At 42.6% G+C, this 23,462-nt stretch overlaps 1 protein-coding gene and 1 non-coding gene across 7 annotated transcripts in view; one reads left to right on the top strand and one right to left on the bottom strand.

The window, feature by feature from the left end:
- The window catches only part of SMARCC2 (SWI/SNF related, matrix associated, actin dependent regulator of chromatin subfamily c member 2), a 43,388-nt gene extending 26,640 nt beyond the window's left edge, over positions 1-16,748 (bottom strand). For 4 of the 6 annotated variants that reach the window (XM_042450010.1, XM_042450011.1, XM_042450012.1 and 1 more), the window contains exons 1-6: positions 16,544-16,748; positions 12,700-12,819; positions 9,713-9,798; positions 6,307-6,388; positions 6,132-6,224; positions 4,334-4,403 (exon numbers count right to left, since the gene is read on the bottom strand). In XM_042450010.1, coding sequence (XP_042305944.1) covers positions 4,334-4,403; positions 6,132-6,224; positions 6,307-6,388; positions 9,713-9,798; positions 12,700-12,819; positions 16,544-16,654 — 562 coding nt within the window. In that variant the 5' untranslated portion in view covers positions 16,655-16,748. The remainder of the gene's footprint in view (positions 1-4,333; positions 4,404-6,131; positions 6,225-6,306; positions 6,389-9,712; positions 9,799-12,699; positions 12,820-16,543) is intronic. The other 2 variants (XM_042450014.1, XM_042450015.1) reach the window with 1 other exon arrangement.
- A 4,743-nt stretch (positions 16,749-21,491) lies between these two features.
- TRNAS-CGA lies at positions 21,492-21,572 on the top strand. Its single transcript has one exon. It is a non-coding gene; the product is annotated as a tRNA-Ser (tRNA).
- The last annotated feature ends 1,890 nt before the right edge of the window (positions 21,573-23,462 follow it).

Below are 23,462 nucleotides of genomic sequence, written 5' to 3'. Positions count from 1 at the left end.
ATTCTTAAACAAGTTGTTCCTCCTATTTGCTCCAATAGGCAAGACTTTTTAAAATCAGATAGATGTGGCTATCTGTAGATGTGTGCCCTAGTGTTTTCATGCTGAGTTGTGTAGCCAGGGAAAAGGAAAAACAGTGAAATTGTTGGACTTCTCCATACTTGTATTTGTTATGGCTGGTGATGACTAACTTCATCACTATCAGGAAACAGAGGCCAGGTACAGATGGGCACTATGCAGTGTCCTCAATGCAAGCTAGGGCTAGATGAGGCTGGGCATTTACATGTCCAGTAGCCCTAGTATACGAGGAGGCCGCCACCATGGCTCACCCCTGTCTACATGGGTGGCGCCATGAGGGCGCAAGCGTGGCACAGTACCCAAACAGCGGTGGCTGGAAGTGATGCAATCAGGGCACGTGAGTGTGCCAATCGCACCCCTTCCAGGAAGCTGCTTTTGGCAGCTTCTTTTTGCTCCCGAGAGGGAGTGCATCATTGATGCGCCATTTGGTTGCTGCAGTAATTATGTGGGGCAAAGACAGGCGGCACGGAGTTGCCCATCTGTCTAGCCCCTAAGTCATTTGTACTTCATTGTCCAAGAGTAAAAAAGACAGGTCTCTCAATTTTGGCTAGGATTTAAATTTCATACGTGGTTGTCTTTGGAAACTGTTTGAAAACTTAAGTGGGTCCAAATGGTGCTGCCAGGTTACTGACTGGGGCGAATTATGGGGAATATAAGTGTTGATTATGACCTTTAAAGCCCTACAAGGCTTGCATCCAAACTATCTTAAAGTGTCTTCCTATTTGAGTCTGCCCGAGCTTTAAGATCTGTGGGGTAGAGCTGTCGCTTGGTCCCATCATAATTACAGGCATGTTTGGTGGGGGCATAAGCACTTTCTCAGTGGCTGCTCTCATGCGATGGAACTCCCTTCCTCAGGAGGTTCATTTGGCACCCTTCCTGCTGTCTTTCCACAAGCAGGTAAAGACCTTTTTCTTTAGGGAGGCACTTGGTTTTTAATATGTTGTGTCGGATGGAGCTTTTAATGGGGAGATATTGTTTCTGTTTTATTATATTTTAAATATGCTTTAAAAATTGCTTTTAACTTGTGTTTTTAAACTAGAATGTGAATTTAACTGTATTTTAACTTTTGTATTAATAGGTTTTTTTTAGTTGAGCTATAATGTGTTTTTTAAAAATTGTGAGCTGCCTTCAATTCAATGCTGGGAGAAAGGGATATAAATTAAACAAATAAACAATAAAAGAAATAAAGGTTTACTTTCCTTAGTAGGAGAAAATGACCCTGCAGTTCTAGTCCTACCTAATTCCAGGGTCTGACAGACTTCCATCATACTGCTTGTTTCTTCAGGTTAAATTCAGAATTACCTCTTATCAACTAGTCATGGCGGGAGGGGAAAAAAACACTTATAAATACCCACAGAGACAAAAAATCCACAGGATGAACAGTGGGCACTATGGTTGTGATGTTTCCCATCTGAGAGGAAAGAACAAGCCTTCACTACATGGTAGTACATTCAGGATATGCAGAGTAAAAACTGTAAATGTCGGCATAAAAATTGAGTACTATTTTACAACTTTAGCTACAAACGGTATCTTTCCTTCCCCACCACAACTCACCTACTCCCATTTTTTTAACAAGCTTTTTTGGATGAATAACATTTTAAATGCTCCATTTCCATACCAACCGTATTTGTGCCATTTCCTTACAATAGTAGTAGAAAAGCAAATTGCAATCAAATCTAACAGCAATACATTCTTTCAATTTTTCAGAAGCATTGTTGTTAACTGCCATCACATCAACTTCAACTTATGGCTGCCCTACAAATAGGAAACCTCCCAAATCCTGCTCAGGATTTGCAAACTCAGGGCCATGGCTTCCTTGAATGAGTCAGAATCAGGCTTGCTAGAGAGGTTAAGAACAACAAAAAGGGCTTTTTTGGATATGTCCGCAGCAAAAGGAAGAAGAAGGAAACGGTAGGGCCACTGCGTGGAGAAGATGGCAAAATGCTAACAGAAGACAGAGAAAAGGCAGAATTACTCAACACCTTCTTTGCCTCAGTCTTCTCAGAAAAGGCAAAGGGTGCTCAACCTGAGGATAATGGAGCAGAGGACAGAATAGGGGAATTTCAGCACAAAATAAGTAAAGAGATAGTACAGGAATACCTGTTTAACCTAAATGAATTTAAGTCTCCAGGACCAGATGAGCTACATCCAAGGGTATTAAAAGAACTGGCTAATGTAATATCGGAGCCATTGGCAATAATCTTTGAAAACTCCTGGAAAACAGGAGAGATCCCAGCAGACTGGCGGAGGGCAAACGTTGTCCCCATCTTCAAAAAGGGGAAAAAAGAGGATCCCAACAATTATCGTCCAGTTAGTCTGACATCAGTACTAGGAAAGATTCTGGAGCAGATCATTAAACAGAGAGTCTGTGAACATCTAGAAGGCAATGCCATAATCACAAAAAGTCAACATGGGTTTCAGAGAAACAAGTCATGCCAGACAAATCTAATCTCTTTCTTTGATAAAATTACCAGCTTGGTAGATGAAGGGAATGCTGTGGATATAGTATATCTTGATTTCAGTAAGGCCTTTGACAGGGTTCCCCATGACATTCTCACAAACAAGCTTGTAAAATGTGGGCTGGACAAGGCAACTGTTAAGTGGATTTGTAATTGGTTGACCGGCCGAACCCAAAGGGTGCTCAACAATGGCACCTTTTCATCCTGGAGAGAAGTAACCAGTGGGGTCCCACAGGGCTCTGTCCTGGGCCCAGTGCTATTCAACATCTTTATCAATGACTTGGAGGAAAAAATTGGGGGCATACTTATCAAATTTGCAGATGACACTAAAGTAGGAGGAATAGCTAATACTCCAGAGGACAGGATCAAAATTCAAAATGACCTGAATAGACTAGAAAGCTGGGCCAGAGCTAACAGAATGAACTTCAACAGGGAGAAATGTAACGTACTGCACTTAGGGCGAAAAAATGAAATGCACAGATATAGGATGGGAGACACCTGGCTTAAGGAGACAACATGTGAAAGGGATCTAGGAGTCCAAGTAGACCACAAGTTGAACATGAGTCAACAGTGTGATGCGGCAGCTAACAAGGCCAATGCGATTTTAGGCTGCATCAATAGAAGTATCGTATCTAGATCCAGGGAAGTAATAGTGCCACTATATTCTGCTCTGGTCAGGCCCCACCTGGAATATTGTGTCCAGTTCTGGGCGCCACAATTCAAAAAGGACATTGAGAAACTGGAGCGTGTCCAAAGGAGGGCGACTAAAATGGTGAAAGGTCTGGAAACCTTGCCCTATGAGGAACGACTCAGGGAGCTGGGGATGTTTAGCCTGGAGAAGAGAAGGTTAAGAGGTGATATGATAGCCCTATTTAAATACTTGAAGGGATGTCATATTGAGGAGGGAGCAAACTTGTTTTCTGCTGCTCCAGAGACTAGGACCCGGAGCAATGGATGCAAGCTACAGGAAAAGAGATTCCACCTCAACATTAGGAGGAATTTCCTGACAGTAAGGGCTGTTCCACAGTGGAACACACTTCCTCGGAGTGTAGTGGAGTCTCCCTCCTTGGAGGTCTTCAAACAGAGGCTGGATGGCCATCTGTCGACGATGCTTTGATCTGGATTTCCTGCATTGCAGGGGGTTGGACTGGATGGCCCTTGCGGTCTCTTCCAACTCTATGATTCTATGATTCTATGATTCTATGAGTCTATCCATATGGAATGCAGTTTTCCTCTTTTCCCATTGTCTTCTATCTTACCAAGCATTACAACCTTTTCTAGTGAGTCATGTCTTCTCATAACACAGTGAAAGTACAACAGTCTCAATTTAGCTATCCACTTCTAGAGAGAGTTTAGGTTTAATTTGCTCTATTTGACTTTTTAGCAGTCCACGGTATCCACAGAACTCTTCTCCAGCACCACATAATAAACAGCTTTCTTCACTGTCAGTGAAGCATTCTTCACTGTCAGCTTTCTTCCCTGCCCAGCTTTCAAAGCCATGCATAGAAATGGGGGAAATGATGGCATGGACAATCATAACTTTAGTATTTGCTGATGCATTTTTACACTTGAGGATCTTGTCTAGTTCTTTCATAGCTGCCTTTCCTAGTTTTAGTCTTCTTCTGATTTCCTGACTCCAGTCTCCAATCTGATTAATGACTAAGCAAAGGAATGGGGAAATCTTTAAGTGTAAAACAAGGGGGCATAATCGAGCAGATCACAGCCAAAGACTATGAAAGGTTAAGATTCAAGTCAAAACTTCACATTTTCTCTGGGCAAAAGACACAGTGAAACCTCACCTTCTTCCAGGCTACCAGGAACAGGGAAGACAATATGGGAAGCATTGCTCTTATCTTCAGTTACCGTTCCCTGAAAAGAGATCAAAAGGGGTCACAGAAACCAGACCTCTAGGGACTATGTCTCAGTAGCAGACAGGTGAGAAGAGTGGAAGATAACTGAGAAAAGTTTGAACTAAACCCTGCTAGCAAGAGGCTTAAGATGCTTACAATAAGTTAAATTCTTATTAAATTCTGGTATTAAGTTCTTATTATTATATCAAAAAGGCTCAAGTGTCTCAATCTGAAAGCAATGCAATGTAAGTCTACTTTTTCCTTGGTCAGTTCTGTACTGTTTCTAAACCACAAGTATTTCTTTGCCACTTAAGCCTGGGTTACCCTCTTAGAATCCCTACATAACATGTTCCAACCTCTTACTCCCTCCAACAAAAACCACCTTTCATATAAATTCTTTGGCTTAGTCACTCAATTTTCTTCTCCACCAGAAAACAAACAAAGAAACAAAATACCTATGCTTGTGTAATGGCAACTGCACACATGGCCAATATCCTTTTAACAGTGGCAGAGAATAAAGATGTGCTGGCACACTTACTATGGAGGATACTGGTGACTCTTCTTCCTGGTTGTACAGCAGCCAGAAAGTGCCAGGATAACCTTGCAACCAGCCAATGGGGCAGGGAACAGAGCAGTAGCCTGGCACCATCCAGTTGCTACTGTACAGCCAAAGAACAAGGAGTAAACTGTGCCCACCTGGACCTCCTGTAAGTTTGGAAGAGCATCTTTACTCCTTTTTCTCCAGCTGCACCATGACAACCACATGGCAACTGACTTGATCTGAAGGTGTAGCCCAGCACTGTCAGTTGTTGTTGTGCAGCTGGGGAAAGTATGTGAGGTACTGGATGCTAGTTGGACTGTAAGTTCATCTGGCCAAGACACTGTCCTTTTATTTTACATTCTGCTGTAAATGTTTATGTATATTGACCCTGTTGTGTTACTGAACAGTAACCGCCCACAGGTTCTTACTGTTCAATGACCTTTCCTCGCACATTTGACTTTCAATGGATATCCATGGGTTGGTGCCATCTGTTTATTTTAAAAGCCATTAACATGTAAGGAATCAAACTCATATTTTAACTCTTCTTTTTAACAACTATGTTGAGATTACAATTCTGTGCACACTTACCCGGAAATAAGGCCCACTGATTGCAGAAAGTCATTCTTCTGCTTCAGAACTCAGACATATTATTTCTTTGGACTACAACTCCCAGATACTCTCAGCCAACATGGACATTAGGTGATTCTGGGAGCAATGATCCCAAAAATCTTTTTCACACTGTGTTCTGAGTGAACACATCGGGTTTCAAATTTTAAAAGGTCTTTGTGAATATAAATATTGAAAATTAAGACAACATCCTGCTCTGCTGCTAGGTTTAGAGTTCTTCTGGACACAGATGTGAAGCTGCCTGTCTGTGTAACACTAAATTTCACAAACACTCAAGCAGAAGATTTAAATGACCTCTTTATTATGATCATTCAGCTGCCAAATGATCATGTGCCGTTTTATGAAGCAGCCCAGTTTCTTTTAATGTTTTAATATATTTTAAGAAGAACTTCAGAAAGAAAGCCCCCTTCCCTGTATGTAGTTATTCAAGCACAAGCTGTTTCAGAGAAGGGGGTAAGTCAACTCAGAAAGGAAATCAGTATTCAACTATATTATTTTTAATCCCAAAGTAAAAAAGTATGCTGCTTGGCCAGACATTTTCACCTTATGCACACTTCAATGTTCTCCATTTTCACTCACCTGGTGTCGCTTGATGATGTCTTTCAGCTTGGCTTGCAATTTAGGGTCAATGTCTTGATGCAAATAGATGTTAGGCCTGGAGAGGCAATTGTTCTGGAAGAAGAAAAAATAAGGCAAATGAACAAAAGGAATAGATTTCAAACAGTGGTAAAAAAAGGAAAGCAAGTCAGCTTACCTGCACCAGAGATTTTTCAATGGTCATAAACATCTCCACATTGCGGTCCATCCGGGATGGATTCTGGAAATCGAAACGCCGCCTTATTGAAAGAAAAGAGCAATCTTCATAAAAGTCACAATGCACACCTACTTTAATCAACTTTACAAGCAGACAGACAGGGAGTAATTACCACAGAGCATAATATCAGAGACTGGGGTCCAGTACAGATTGGCGCCGGCCTGGGGCCAAAAGTAGGGCTCAGGAGAGCAGAGCATCTGCACACTCCTACCAGCGCACACCATCTTGGCACACTGCACAATGATGACAACTGTGCAAACAGCACAGCGCCGTGCGTATGCCATCACTGTGCGTGAGTGAGCCAATGGTTTCCCGAGCATGGCGGAAAAAGAATCTGCTGGAAGCAGGTTCTTTTTAAGCCTCGTAGAGGACATAGGGTTTGTCTGCTGCGGCCCCCATTCAGGGCAGAACGGGGCGGCGTCTGGCCACCCCGTTCTGCCCATCTGTATCCCCTCTGGAACAGCAAGTAAGGTCACAGAGTAGGACTTAGTACTATGCATCCCAACTGGAAGACCCACTTATAATAAGGCTGTATTTCACATTCATGACATTTTCTCCAGGCATATGGTCTTATATATTTAACACAGCAACAATCAGTGACAGTTGTGCAATAACACTCTAACAGCACTATTTTCACTGATTTACAAACTAAACACAAGTTTATATATTAAGAACAGCTAAAGATTTTGTAGCATTAAATGTATTACGGCATAGGCTTTTACAGAGTGCAGTCCAAAAGCTTATGCTATAATGCTTTTGCTGGTTTTTAAAGAGCTAAAAAACACTCTGTTGTTTTTGCTGCAACATACTAAGGCCTGAAACAGACGGGCCTAAAAGAGTGGCACAAGACCATGCCGGTGCCATTCACACCAGGACCACTGCAACAAGGCCCGTAGCTAGGCCTTTAGGGGCCCTGGGGCAGAAAGTACATTTGGGGCCCCTATGTTTTTTAATGTCCCAAGTCCTACTGCGCACCGCAGGTGCCATCTTGGCACACCACTGTTTACATGGGGTGCGTGTCGATGATGTGGCTTGTGCGGCTCCTTTGGGGTAGGGTTGCCATAATTCTCTACCACCAAACCGGGGAAAATGTAGGAAATTATTCCCTTATCACAAATTATTATTATTATTATCCCGCCTCTCTCTTATGGATCGAGGCGGGTTCCATAAAATAATCCATAACAGTTACATCAAACGAAAATCATAAAATCACAATGCCCAACCCAAAATTTGTAGGACAAAATTTAGACCGAAATGTAGGTCAAATGTTGGACAAAATTTACCCCAAAAAGTGGGGCATTTGATAAAAAATGGAGGACATAACCAACTAAAAGCTAAAAACATTAACATTTTTTTAAAAAAACATTAATATAAATCCTTATGTTATAGAGATCTTGTTGCACCTCTGAGACTAAATGCATCTGAGGAAGTAGGCTTTTGGAAAGCTCATGCTGCCAACTTCTTTCTTTCAGATAATAATAATAATAATAATAATAATAATAATAATAATAATAGAATTCAAAGACAGATTTTGGATCACGAGACTAAATGCTTCTGAGGAAGCAGGCTTTTGGAAAGCTCATGCTGCCAACTTCTTTCTTTCAAATAATAATAGAACTGAATTCAAAGACATGGAGATTTTGGATCACCTCTGAGGTTAAATGCATCTCAGGAAGCGCAGCAGGAGGCAGTGGTGGAGGAGGCTCAGGGTTCAATCCCTTGCTTGGGCATTAAAAAACCCCACTGGGCTAGTCACATTCTCACAGCCTTAAGGGAAGGTGAAGGCAAACCCCCTCTGAACAAATATTCCAAGAAAACCTTTGAGACAGTCACACACTCTCAGCCTCAGAAGAAGGCAAAGGTAAACCCTCTGAACAAACCTCCCAAGAAAACCCCTTGAAGGCGCACGCACACACACACACACACACATGCACACTCTTGCACACTGTCTCAGCCTCAGAGGAAGGCAATGGCAAAGCTTGCCACTAACACCACCTGATGATGAAACTACAACACAGGAGGTGCCTGACCCTTGGGAAGAGCCTCCCCAGGGGTCTTGTTGGAGGGAGCCACCTTGGGGTAAAGTGGGGGGGGGGGGAGAGAAGAGCTGGGCCCCAACAGAAGGGAGGGCTCTGAGCCTCCTCTAGCCAGGGCCCGATGGCATCCACCCAAGGCAAGCCCCAGAAAGCCCTCCACGCTCCAGCACACACACACACACACACCTGGGAGGAGAGGGAGGAGGAGGAAGAAGAGAAGGGGGGAAAAGAAGGAGAAAGGGGGAAAGGAGGAGAAAGGAGAAGGAGAGCATCAGGAGGAGGAAGGTGAAAGAGAAAGGAGGAGGAAAAGAAGAAGAAAGGAGGATAAGAAGGAGAGGATGAGGACCAAACGACTTGAAGGCACACAACATCAACAACAATGGAAGGAGTTGCTGGAGCTTGGCTCCCTCCCTCTCTCCCCAAGGGGCTCTCCTACTCTTCCTTTCCTCTTCCTTTCTTCCTCCTTCAAGGGCACATCCTCCTCGGGCTGCAGCGAGGCCAGAAGGGTGGCAGCACCAGTACCTCAGCCATATTTCTCCCCCAGCCCAGGCCAGCCACGAGCAGCAGCCAGCAGCAGCTCCCTCCAGCTTCCTCCTGGCGGCTGCGATGGCGTGCCGACAGCCCTGCTGCTGCATGTTTTTTTAGGCAACCCTACCTTGGAGCCCTCTTTAGCTGGGGGCCCTGGGACAGTGCCCCTCTTGCCCTCTCCTAGCTATGGCCCTGACAGCAACCACATGTGCCCAGTCCCAATCTAGGCCACTGCTGTGATCATGAACTGAGCCACCAGAAGGAGCAGATTCTATCTGCTCCTTCTTGGCCCAGTTCTTTTTCATTGGTGCACCCTTGGCATAGCTTCAGGCCATGTTTGAGGCATGTGTCGTGCAAACGGCACACTCTTAAAATGGCCTGAGCCACATCATTTTGCCCGTCTATTTCAGCCCTAAGACATCTACCACTCTGGAAAGGTTACAGTGGAAGTCTATATATTACAGTATTAGCCACTAGAGGGAGGAATGTCATATTCAATTCAGGTTAACAGGAAAAGATAAAAGTCTGATTAAAACCCACAATGTTGAATAACCCCACCTTCTCACAAAATGAAAGGATGGGAGTAGAGGATAAACCAGTGTTAGCAATTCTCTCAACATATAAAGTTATCTCAAGATTCAAAAGTCATTTGCTTGATGAGCACTAATAAAGTGCTCATTCATTTCTGCACAAGCCAAGAATCCTAGCCCTGTAGGTATACCTAATCAAGCCTCTTGCCCTTCCATGGGATGTGGTGAGAACAGTAAAAAATGGGAGCTTACCATCCTTGGTCACTCTTGAATTTATATGCTGCTGCAAGGATATGACACAGGGCACCACCAGCTTTGAAATCTAAGAAGCATTTTATCTATAACAGAAAGATAGCCCGGTTAAATCATCTGTTTCTGCTCCACAGAAAATCTCACAAGCTATCCAGCTATTGGGATAGAGCAAAACATACCTGTAATTCAGAGTACCTTAGAAAATGGGTCTGATGCTAACAGTTCAGGATAAATATGTGGCTTGAAAAGATCAGAATGGATTATCAAAGCAAGAGGAAGATAGCAAAGTCCGGAAAAGCTACTTGAACAGAGATATGTTATTTGAATGAATGACAATGTAATAAAAACAAAAATTGTTTTACATAGAAACTGAATCTAACCCTTGGGAACTAAATTATAATATCCCTGCTGCATGGAAGTTATGAACTGGTACTGGATAACCGCACTTAACTGCATTTTATACACCTGTCTTCTTTCTCTCTGACATACATCCTTAAATTTGCTTGCATTTTCTCCTCTCCTTCTTTCGTTTCAACACCTCAACTGTCTCTAATGCTGCACAGCAAACAAGCTTACAAAAAAAGTTTCCACTCAAACAAACTTAAAGGGGACTTTTTTCCCCTTTAAGTTTAAGAGGACAAAGGAGGTGGAGAAAAGTTTTAGGAGAACTGCAAGACACTGGGAATGGAAGGTTCCAGTTATCCCAAAAATCCCCACCTGTAATTAAGTATGATATTTTTTTTTCCATTTGCACAAATGAGACCTTTGAGCTAAGCTTATGTGCTGCATGGGGTGGAGTGTAGAAACAATGGAGGATCTGAACCAGATCTAAACACAATGTTGGCAAGATCTGACCAGTAGACCACCTCTGGTTTCCCTGATGCCAATGCTGGCCCTTGAAAAAGTTATGTTGCATTATAACGGTCTACTTTTATAATAACATAATAAGTTAATTTGACTACCAAGCCAACAAAAGCTTTTATTTATTTTTTTAAAATTTTACTTCCAAACCACTCAAATACAATAGTATGTACTTCGTATGTACGTAAACCATTAATGTAAATTAGCTTTACCTTAGATTACTTATTTCCGTTATACATGTAATATTCCATACAGGTCGGTGACTAACAAAAGGTTAAACAGAACAGTAGACTAACAACTACAGAGAAAAAAACCTGAAGTATTCATCAATATCCTTCACAAAAGGAACTAAGAAAGAGTGTTTCAGGTGTATTCCCTACAAACCCAAATATATTGCTTAAGTATATTTCTCTTTTGTATTTACATCCTTATATTCTTTTGGATGCCAAAGTTATCCTCCCAATACTGGTACTGGTAGCCATTCCTTTGCCAGTTTGTCTTGAGATTTATTTCTAATCATAAACATTAATCTGTCGATTTCTTTTACTTCTTGCAATTTCAAAATCCATTCTTCCCATATTGGGAGGGGTGGTGTCTTTATTTTTCCAGTTTCTCACTATCACTAGCCTTGCTGCTTGAGCAGAACCCTCCAGTACTTCCTTTCTATTTCGCTTTAGAAAACAGATGTCATATTTAACAAATAAAATTCAGATGACATAGTAATCTGCACCTTAAATATATTTTGTACAACAAAAGCTTTTAAAAGGAACATGAATATGTGGATCTCCAGATAGTATTGGATAATAAATCCTATCCTAAAAAAATTAGAGGAACCCTGCTGGATCAAAGCAAAGCACTGTCTAGCCCAAAATTCTGTTTCCAGAGTGCCCAGCCAATGGCCATTGGGAGGCTCACATGTAAAAGAGAAGCAGGTACCATTTAGCTCACAAAACACCAGTAAAATATGTGCTATAGTAAAATATGTGCTATGTGTGCTCAACCGCCACTACCGCCAGTTAAAGGAGCTCAGAGCTGTTCCATACATTACACAGATCGTGTTGTGCTGAGCTGCTAAATTATGAACAGCATGATGGGAGTATCATTAATAAAACACCTCCTTACATATACATTTCTCCATATCAATTAGTTCATTTCCTGTATGTTAGGTGTTTGTTGTTTTTTACCCCAGAAAACACTTACAGCTGCAGTAAGTACAGCTTATTTTATCTGAAACACTTGGATCAGAAGTATTTTGATTTCAGATTTTTTTGGATTTTGGAATGTTTGCATATACATAATGAGATATCATGGAGACAGGACCCAAATCTAAACATTAAACTCTTTTATGCTCTGTATATATCTCATACATGTAGTCAGAAGGTAATTTTATATACAATTTTTGAAAATAATTTTGTGTATGACACAAAGTTTACATACAATAAACCATCAGAAAACAAAGCTGTCACTATCTCTGCCACCTGTTAGACAATTTTGGATTCTGGAGTATTTCAGATTTCAGCATTCCAGATAAGGGAGACTCAGCCAGTACTCCTAAAATCCAGATCTTCAGCATACCACCTCGTTCTTCATGAGAAGCAAAAACAGGGAGAAATACCAGAGATATACCCCTAGACTTTGGAACTCCCTGCCCAGAAAGATAACAGTGGCCCCTTACATGATGGCATTCCACTGACAGATAAAGACCTTCTTCTTCAGACAGGCTTTCAAAACAGAAAGCTTTTAAAGAATGGCCTGGGGTGCTATATGGTTTTAATGTATTTTAAACATTTTTATCTTTTTAAAGTATTTGATATTTTAATATGTAATTTGTTTTAATTATTGCAGTAATTTAATTTTATGAAATGTACTATTTTTGTATGTTTTAACCGTATTTTTTTAATGTTGTAAGCTGCCCTGAGTCCCAGTCTTGGGAGAAGGACAGGATATAAATAAATAAATAAAATAATCATCATCATCATCTTAAATCACTGTTCCTCAGGCTTGCTAGTGGCTGGATGACTCTCTCCTCTGTTTAAGAACATAATCCAGCTACTGATATGATTGACTCAGTAGAAGGTGCTCTTCTTCCCCTACCACATAGAGATTAAGAAGACCACAGGACTCACCGGTAACTTTGTAAGCGGCGCATTGCTGACGTGCTTTCCAAAAACCTCCTCCTGGAATTGTAGCAGCTGCACCACTAGGCTGGACAATGACTTATTGGTAGGTGGCTCTGCTTGGATGTACTGTAGGAAGAAGGTTTCAAACTTTAGATGAATCTTACCCAGAGCCCCTGACCAAGTGTTCTCTTAAAGGAGAGTGAAACATGTCCAGGCAGGCAACTTGGAGTACACCTCATCTTCTACTAGAGGTCAAGATCAGAACTTGGAAAAGTTCCTTTCTTAGACTACTGTTTCCCAAATTCCCAGTGTTGATCATTATTGCCCACAATTGGGTTATATTCTGACCTAAAGTGGGTGACACTGACCCTATTAAAACTGCTTTTTTCTCTGTATTTTTGAGAAGGGAAATTGAAGAAGAGAAGGAGATAGACATATGCAGTGTACACAGAAAAGCTCTGCATTTTAGGTTAGAATTAAAAGTGGAGAGAGCCTTTTACAATGCAGGCATCTTTTATTTTTATTTTTTCTAGCATTTACTGTATATGCATTAAGTACCCTAAGACTGCAATCTGAAACACACTTATGGGGGCAGGGTTAAATACTAGTGGATATACTCATGTAAATATTAGTGGAAAGTCACTTCTGCATAGAGTGCAATATGAATTACAAGAACTATAACCTCTCAGAACTCTCAGTTTTCTCACAAGAGCCCTAATTGTTGGACAAAATTGTTCTTACCTCCAACCAAGTTACATCTTACTGCTAACAACCTCTTTATTTCCAATTCATTTCATTCACATGAGAGGACAATTTAGGTGCTAGGCAGACAGATCACTACCTTCATGCTCTTGCAGTGATCTTGTAACAGTTTTTAAACATGGATAATTAAACTCCCAGCTTTAGGTGTGCTGCAGCTCTTTTAGAAACTAACACCAGTCGCAGTTGCACATACATTTCAGGTTTTTAAAATAATTCTGCAACACTGTTATCATATGTTTTTATATGTTATGTTTTTATATGTTATGGGCGGGGAGAGCTTTAAATTCCATTTCCAGGTCTCCTGTGGATCATTATCAATGATCCAACAAAATTCAGATTATTGCCCTTTGAACATTTTGAGTCTAAAAAATTATTTCCCTCCAAAAATACTGTTTTGGAGTCTCAGCACTCAAAAACTCCTCCACAAGTGAAGAGATAAGCAAATCCACTAATATAAATGTTTGTACATAAAAGGTTCTGTGTAATGGATGGTGCAAGAAGTTTGCACAAATCCTCCTGTTTTCATATTCTGCCTGTTCTGCTGCCCTGCCATTTCTAGTCTATATCTTCTGTGCAATCACTGGGGAAATGTTGGGTGGACAGTGGTACTGCCTGTATATGTACCTGTACTGTCTATACAGCTTTTTCAGTTGTTGGCACATGAAGCATTAAGATCTTTTTATCCATCCTCCCTCATTAAAAGATAGGGATACCATATCAGTTTTTGGGGGAGTGAAGATTATTTGCCAAAGCCTACTGTTGGCCAAGTTCAAGATTAACAGTACAATCCGATCTGTGCTTATCCAGAAGAAAGTTGCTGTGTGCTCAAAGCATGCTTACTCCCACATAATGGTTCAGCAGATTGCAGCATGTTAAGAAGAAATGTTTAAGCACATTTCTTTAGTAGCACATAGCAATACACACACACACACACACACACACTGTATAGCATTATCATCAACATGGGCCAATCATCTTTCTTTAAGTAGAGAGGTTTGAGTTTTTCATGCATAACTAGTAGATGAGGCCATTTATGTCTTTAAAAGTGCCTCCACTGCTAAACATTAAGTCAATCTGGAAGGGGGGGGGGACACATGAAAGAAATCCATTATCCCTAAATGGCACCTCTAAGTCTGTCTGGTTTTATAACAGTAGGACTATTTCCATGCAGTCTGAAAACACCATCAAAATGGGGGGAGGGGAAAGTTGCTCGCTATAATATTATAGGTCTAGAAAGAGAAACTAAGGCCTGTTACAGACTGCCAAAATAAAGCTGCTTCGGGTCTCTTTGGAGGTATGCTATTTAAATGATGCATGGGTCCTCAGAGTCCGGAGGTCGCGCCAAAGCCACACTCCATTCCTAAGCACTGGAGTGCAGCTTTGGTGCAGCTTCTGGATTCTTAGGATGCATGCCTAAGGGCCCGTACAGACAGGCCAAAATAAAGCTGCTTCAGGTCATCTTGGAGGTATGCTGTTTAAATGATGTTCTTAGGACTGTAGCATGGCTTTGGTGTGGCTTCTGGCCTCTTATGATGCATGCATCATTTAAACAACATACCTCCAAAGTGACCCAAAGCAGCTTTATTTTGGCCTGTCTGTATGGGCCCTGTGAGTGTTGTTATCATTCAGTCTGCTAGGGCAGATGGCAAGAGACATGAACTTGCTTGCAGGGAAGCGGTGAACATTGGGTCAGGAGCTGTCACTTGAAACACAGAAGATTGTTTGTTGACTCAGCCACTCTTTCTCTTGCTCAGAAGGTCAAAGGTAAGAGCCTTAGAAGCAAGACCCAGTCAGCTTGTAAAATGAAGCAGCTGTCAAAAATTAAAGATCCTAAGAGAGGAAACCAGTCAGGCCGTGGTTCATGTGCCAGCAACTGAAAAAGCTGTACAGGCCCCACAGCCCAGAATTTAGCCATCCATAGACCAAGTCATCTACTCCTCTTTGGGTGGACGGATGGCTACAGGAGAAATTAAATCAGCTTTCACTTCAACTTCTAGGTCTTTAGCTCCTCTCAACAAATTAAGAGTTGGAGAGAAAAACGGAAAGTATCAGGGGACTTAACCTATGATTGATGACTGGTTGACAGGAAACAGTAGACACCTTTCCTTCAATACCACCTCCCTGAAAACTGTAACACGATGCATTCCCTATTTCTGTTGACACCAACTCACATCAAAATAGGCAAATGAAAGTATGGCAGGCCACCCAAAGGAGAATTAAGGGATGCTTGAACAATTCTTGCAAGGGAATAAACCAATGCATCCATTTCAAAATGGCAAACACTGTTCAAGTTTTCTGCATGCCAAAGAGCACAGCTGCAGCAGGAAGGAAGGAAAAGAAAGGAACTAGTACTGGAGGTTGCTTCAAGAGAAAAAGAAGTAACGTGGCTGTATAAACAAATAAATAAATAAAGAAGAAGAAGAAGAAGAAGAAGGGTGGGAATGCGAGGTCAGCAAATGCTTCAATGAATGAAAGTCCCAGTGTGAGGAAGAGGCAGAATGTGTGCAGAAGGATGGGAGCTAAGGGAAGCTGGAGCAAAGGACAATGGGGAAGCAGCAAGGCGCTCAAATGTCAAAGGAAGGCCTCTGTCACAGGAATCAAACTGACATGGTGGCCAATTGTCAAATAAAGAGAAGGTGGGTGTATGGGGGGGGGAGGGGGCTGCCCTGTTTCCTAGAAAGCCTTGAGGTGCTCCAGAGGGGCAAAGTGAGACTACCAAGGGATGGTTCCTGCAGGGAAAGGGGCAACCTTAATAATGCAAGGAGGAGGCTGGGGTCTGCAGCTTCCATCTCTTGCAAGAGAAGGCGAGCCACCCTTTCCCCAGTCCCTGTGGGTGCTGCCTGCCTGCCTGCCTGCCATGTGCCCCTGCCCCCTTCCCATTCCCTAAGAGGCCTGCTTGGCTCAGAGGAAGGGAAGGGGGAATGGGGCATGCCCCACAGGGGGAGGGGGCTTCCACCCATCGAGGAGGAGGAGGAGGAGGGGGCTGCCTTGCAAGGGCCCAGAAGCAGCGCCCTTTCCCAGCAAGCAAGGCAAGGCGAGGCAGGCCCAAACCCAGGCCCAGGCAGGCCCAGGCAGGCAGGCCCCATACCTTCTTATAATTCTTGCCCAGCCAGACCCGGGCGCTGTCGAACTGGCTGACGGTGTCCGAGGCCTCGTAGTACTTGACGTTGGGGCCGCCGTCCTTCTTCCGCACCGCCATTTTCACAGCAGCGCCGCCGCCGGCCTGGGCCGCGACACTGCCAGCGCCGCCTCTGCCACTGCCGCCTCCCGCTCCCTGGGCAGCAGAAGCAAGAGAGGCCGCGGCCCTGCAGCGCCCTCTGCCGGCGCCACAACGCCAGAAAGCCTCCCTCCCTCGCTCGCTCGCTCTCAGCTGCAGCGACCCCTGCTGGCAGGGAAAGGGCGCTGCCTGGCTGCGCCACTAAACTCAGCCTGCACGCCCCCTACAGGTTACAAGCTGCCATTACCAAAAGACCAAGAGAGAAAGAGGCTGGTGAAGAAGGAGTACCGGTTGAATGGCCCTTAGTTACACAAAAGGCTTGGGACCAAAAGTGCTTGGGAGATCAGATTTATAAAACCTATTATTATTATTATTATTATTATTATTATTATTATTATTATTATTATTATTATTATTATTATTATTTGGAATTCAAAATACAGTCAGCCCTCTTTATCCACGGATTCAAACATCCACAGTTTGAAAGTTCTTTAAAAATATACAAATCCCTTAGGCAAACCTTGTTTTTTGCCCTTTTAGATAAGGGACACTGTTTTGCTATGACACTGTATTTAATGGGACTTGAGGATCCATGGATGTTGGTGTCGTCAGGGGGTCCTGGAACCAAACCCCAAGGGCCCACTGTATTTGCAAGCACATAATGATCCCAAATGTGGATCAGAACACAGACAGCAGTCAAGGAATCAGATCAAGACTAATAATAATAATAATAATATATTTTATTTATAGCCTGCCTCTCCCTGCAGATCGAGGCGGGTTACAACAAACAGAATAATAATAAAATACAATATACAATATAAATTCATGTTTCTAATCCCCTACCCCAACCCCCCTCCCAATCATAAAAAGTAATACATTAAACACAATTACAATATAAAATAAACAACAATATAAAATATTAATTAAAAGAAAAAGAAACATTAGCTAAAATTGAAGGTAATTGGAGGCAAGACTTAGGGGTAGGTGGAGGCCATCAATATCATTGGAGGGGAGGCTAATCTGGAAATGCCTGCTGGAAGAGATCTATTTTAACAGCCTTTTGAAAGGCTTCTAATGTGGTCATTCTAGAGCCTAGAATAACACAAATTCAACCTCAACAATGAAGAAATCAAAGTACCCATATATACTCGATATGAGCCGACCTCATGTATAAGTTGAGGGCAAGTTTTGGGGGCAAAATTATGGATTTTGGTATGATCTGTGGATAAGTCGAGGGTAAAACTTAGGGGCATGTAACAAAGGATATAAAGGACAAAGTTTATCCTTCTAAGCCCAAATCCTCTTAGCACTCCTTTGAGGGGAAGCACCAAAGAGGTGCCACCACTGCCATTTTCCCACCCAAGCTTTTCAAAAAGGCCAGAAGCAGCAACATGGTGGTAAGAGTAGAGGAAGTTGGTGCTTCTTTTGGGTGCTCCAGGATGTGCTAAGCTTTTACCTTTTGCCACTCTACTCAGAGAAGGGGAAGAGGAAAAACACAGTACATTGACCCATGGATAGATAAGTCAACCCTGCTTTGGGGGGGTCATTTTTTTTACAAAATTTTCTAGACTTATACATGAGTAGATACAGTAGTTAAATATTTCCTGTACCTTGGCTCCAAAATTGATCAGAATGGTGACTGCAGTCAAGAAATCAGAAGAAAACTATGGGTGGGACAGCTGTGAAAGCAATTGAAAAAATAAATGTTGACAAAATTAGAATACTCCAGGCCATCGTATTTCCTATCACCGTGTATGGATGTAAAAGCTGAACAGTGAAGAAAGCGATAGGGAGAAAGCCAAGTCATTTCAGACATGCTGGAGAAGACAAGTGCTGTGGATACCTGGAAGGCCAAAAGACAGAAATGGGTCCTTGAAACAGATCAAGCCTGAACTCTCCCTGGAATCCAAGATTACTAAACGGAGGCTGTTGTATTTTAGCCACATCATGAGAAGGCCCAATTGATTAGAAAAGACAATAATGCTAGGAAAGGTAGAAGGCAGTAGAAAGAGAGGAAGACCACACGCCCGATGGATAGACCCAATGAGGGAGGTCACAGGCCTGAATTTGCAAGACCCAAGCAGAGCAGTGGAGGACAGGAGGTCTTGGAGGTGCCTCATCTACAGAATTGCCATGAGTCAGGGTCAACTCAAGGGCAGTTAACAACAACACAACAACAATGAGATGTCTTGGAGATGAGACCCAAGTCTAAACATTAATTTCATTTATGTTTCCTATACATATCCTGAAGGTAGCTGTATGCACAACATTTTTATTAATTGTGTGCATAATACAAAGTTGGTACACTATCAGAAGGCAAAGATATCACTATCTCAGTCAGCTGTGTGGATAATTTTAGATACTGGAGTACAGTATTTCAGATTTCAGAAGTCTGGATAAGGGAGACTCAGTCTATACTAGCATTACCAAACCAACTGGAATTTGTTGTTGTGTGCCTTCAAGTTCTTTCCAACTCATGGCAACCCTGAAGAGAATCTATAATGGGGTTTTCTGAAGCTAAGAGTGTGTGACTTGCTCACGGTCACCCAACCGGTTTCCATGTTTGAGTGGAGATTTGAACCATGGTGTCCACAGTCATAGTAACTCCAGGAAAAGAGATTCCACCTCAACATCAGGAGGAACTTCCTGACAGTAAGAGCTGTCCAACAGTAGAAGATACTCCCTCTGAGAGTGGAGGAGTCTCCTTCTTTGCAAGTCTTTAAACAGAGGCTGGGTGGCCATCTGTTGGGGGTGCCTTGACTGAGAGTTCCTGCATGGCAGGGGGTTGGACTGGATGGCCCTTGAGGTCTCTTCCAAGTTCCAACTCTATGATTCTAGTTCAGCACTCAAACCATTATCCTGGCTCCTTAGCTAGCATTGCACTATGTTGCACATGGTTTAAAAAAGAGTGGAACAGAACAAAAACTATCAAAGAATATAATAGCAACAATAACAACTTTTTCAGTTTTTGATGGTTGTCATGGTTTGTTGTTGAAATTTCTATAAAAATAATTGTTTTAGTCTGTCCCAAACAAAACATTATGTGGCACAAACATGTTCTGCCCATAGCAGAAGGCATTGGATGATGTAGGCTGCTGTCCACAAAGGTTTAGCCCCCTTAAAATTTGGTAACATGGGATTTTTGTTAATCAGCTGTTTCTATTTTTCCCAGACACTGAAATAAGAGTTGTGGGAGAAGTAGGCCCAGAGACTTTAATTTTCTGAGAATCGAGGGAATTCCAACTACAGTATCTTCTACCTTCGTAAAGAATTAATGTTCCACAACTGTGACTTATTGTTTTACTACATTTAAGTTTTAATTAAAGGTAACCATTGCTACATACTTCTTGTAGAAACTTTCCAGTATGTGAAAACAACACATGTTTTGATATTTTTGGTTCTTTAACTCAATTCAACAAATTTAATTTAATTAAACTATGGAAGTGATCAACTGATAGGGGTTTCCCCCAATGTGCCAGGGACAGTCTCACCATATTTGTGCTCTTCATTACAACTTTGTTTTTTAATCCTCCTTTCTTTTTTCTTTTCTTCTTTCTTGAAATGACAGCTACTTTAACACTTTAAACTCAACAGAACTACACTGCAGAATGGGGGCCATTTTGAGCTGTTCTGAAAAATTAAATGAGATACAGTATTTTGCTCTGTGTTGTGTCTAAGGCCAAAACACACGGCAGAAATAATCCAGTTTGAGACCACTTTAGCTGCCTCCGCTCAATGCTAGTGAATGTGGGGAACTGTAGTTTTGTGAGACATTTAGCCTTCTCTATCAGACAGCTCTGGTGCCACAACAAACTACAATTCCCAGGATTCCCTAGCATGAGCCAGGGCAGTTAAAGCGGTCTCAAACTGGATTATTTCGGCAGTGTGTTTTGGAGTAGAACTGATTATCCCAACAGCAGGGGAAAAGGGGTTAGAGACTAAGAATATCCAGTCTCAAAACACGAAGGTTTATGACCTGTAGTAGGGAAATGGTACCCTTGATGTTTGCCTTTATGAAAACCAGAGCTGCCATTAAGCAGAGAGAGCAGGGGGTTATTATTCGTGAAGGAATGGCAATAGGCTTTCAATTCGCCATAGTTGGCTTTGAAAGAGTCCCCTCCCCTCAGTTTGAGTGGGAGAGGGAACTCGGCACATGTCCAGGAGCCCTCTTCTTAGCATCCTCATCAACTCCCATAACTAAAACTAAGCCCCCTTGAAGGAAACAAAACCCATGAAGAAAGGTTATTATTTACTGTTGTTGTTGTTGTTGTTGTTATAACCACTGTGATTTAGTAGTTTGAGTGTTGGATTACAACCTTTCCCCGCTCAAGCATGAAACTCATCTGGGGTGACCTTTGGCAATAAGTCGCACTCTCTCAGCCTCAAAGCATGGCAATGGCAAACCCCTTCTGAAGAAACTTGCCCAGAAAACCCTTGATAAGCCAAAATGGCTTGTTGGCTGTTACGTTCCCGCCTTTCTCCCGATATAGGGACTCAAGGGCGGCTTGGTGGGAAAGAGGAAGGCGAATGAGGGGAGATGAAAGCGTAAGAAAATGGAGGGCGTGTGTATTGCCGTCGTCGTTGTTGTTGTTGCTGTCCCTGAGACACAACAAGGGGGCAGGGCGGGAAGTGCTTGTTGTTGAACGGCACGAGGAGGACATTTTTCTCCTGAGGAGAATTATAGTGAGAGAGTCTGAGGCGACGGGTTTTTTTTGGCCTCCTCCTCCTCCTCCTCCTCCGGTTTAGAAAAAGGCTGGCCCAAGCGCTGCTACACTAGGCGGGTCTCTCTACTGAAGCTCGGCGGAGGCTTGGCCCGAGAGTCACGGTGGCCGAGTGGTTAAGGCGTTGGACTCGAAATCCAATGGGGTTTCCCCGCACAGGTTCGAATCCTTTCGTGACGGAGGTCCGTTTTTTGGCGCAGGGGGAAAAAAGAAGGCCTGGGCCGCCTCCTTTTAAACGGCCCCAGTTTGAACGAGAGGCGCGAGGGAAGCCGTTAAAAAAGCACCAGGGACACACACACACACACAACAGAGTAAAATAATGGAGGAAGAAAGGCCTCGAGGCGGGTAAACGCAAGCCCTCACCTGTTAAAAAGGTCCTCCCACGAAGGAGGAGTTTATAACAAAGTAAGCTGCGCTGCACTGAGAAATAACCGGTTTGGGTGTCACTTTTGTAACTGTCGTGGTCCTGCTATGGAATTCTGGGGATGGCTCTTTGTTGTGGCAACAGAGCGGTTATTTCTCAAGTGCAGACGCAGATAACGGGGAAGCTTCTCAAACGAAAAAGAAAAGGTTCTCCCCCAAATTGAGGACACATTTTCCAAAGCACACACTGCAGAAACAACCCCCTCTGAGCCCGCTTTAACTGCCCTGGCCTCAATGCTAGGGATTCGTGGGACTGTAGTTTTGTGAGGCATTTAGCCTTCTCTGTCAGAAGAAGCTCTTCTGCCACAACAAAGTCAATTTCCAGGATTCCCCCTAGCACTGAGCCAGGGCAGTTAAAGCGGCCTCAAAGTGGATATTTCTGCAGTGTGTGTTTTGGGCCACACTCTTACGAAGGTGTAGAAATAATAATGCAGTTGACACCACTTTAAGGGCGGTGGCTCTGTCGGATGCTGGGATTTGTATTTCAACAAGGTCTTCTGCCTTTCTGCCCCACAAAAACTACAAATCCCAGGAGGATTCCTGTAGGATTGCGCTGCTCTGCGGCAGTTTAAAGTAGTGCCAAATTGTGTTGTTTTAATAATGTAGATGCACCCTCATCAAACTGAACAAATCTTTCCAAGAAAACCCATGATTAGGGTCACCATAAATTGTTAATGACTTGGAAAGGCACATGACACACACATATGGGTACAGGTACTTTGAGTGTGAGTTCCTGCATGGCAGAATGGGGTTGGACTGGATATCCCTTGAGGTCTCTTCCAACTCTTGTGACGGGGGTTGCTGTGGATTCTGACCTATGGAGTCATGGTGTGGTGAGATGGTTTTGCAGGTGACCAAACATCTCACGTTAGATGACCCTTTCTTTTCTTTTCTTTTTTTGTCCTGGGGAAGCACTCCCAAATTAAGATGGATTTATAGCCTAGGGGGTTTTAAATGGTTGTATCCAAATTGTATCCAAATTGAAATAACTAAAAGGGAAAAGAAAAATATAAATTAAACCATTACTTCCTTTTAACAAATGTATAACATGAAAAGACTATTCCCATTTTCTAAATAAAGGGAACCATTCAACTAGACTGTATAACACAGGTCCAAAACACACTGCGTAAATAATCCAGTCTGTATGGAAGTTATATACAATATAATACTAATACTACTACTAATAATAATAATAATAATAATAATAATAATAATAATAAATGATTTATTTATAGCCCGCCCAATCACTAGGAACCTGGGCTGGTTACAACATGCTCATAACATCTTGCCAGACCTTAGAGAAATTACCTTTTTGGAGTACAGTTTTGAGAATTCCATGAGTTGAAGTAGGAAAAAAAAAAGCATTTCCAAGCTCTTCACAACCCAGAACCCAGGGGAGAAAGTATACCTCTTCAAAACCTGAGCAAACTGTATAGTCCCAGCAGGTAAAGCAACATGGACAATGTCATCAGTCATGCACCAGCATGATGTACTGATTTGAGCATTGGACTACGACTCTAGAAACCAGGGTTCAAAATCCCCCTCAGCCATGGAAACCCACTGGATGATGTTGGGCGAGTCATACTCTTTCAGCCTCAGAATGGCAAACCCCCTCTGAACAAATCTTGCCAGGAAAACCTCATAAT

This window comes from Sceloporus undulatus, chromosome 2 (genome assembly GCF_019175285.1).
Source record: "Sceloporus undulatus isolate JIND9_A2432 ecotype Alabama chromosome 2, SceUnd_v1.1, whole genome shotgun sequence".
Classification (NCBI taxonomy): Eukaryota; Metazoa; Chordata; class Lepidosauria; order Squamata; family Phrynosomatidae; genus Sceloporus; species Sceloporus undulatus.
This window is presented reverse-complemented; position numbering and strand designations above follow the sequence as displayed.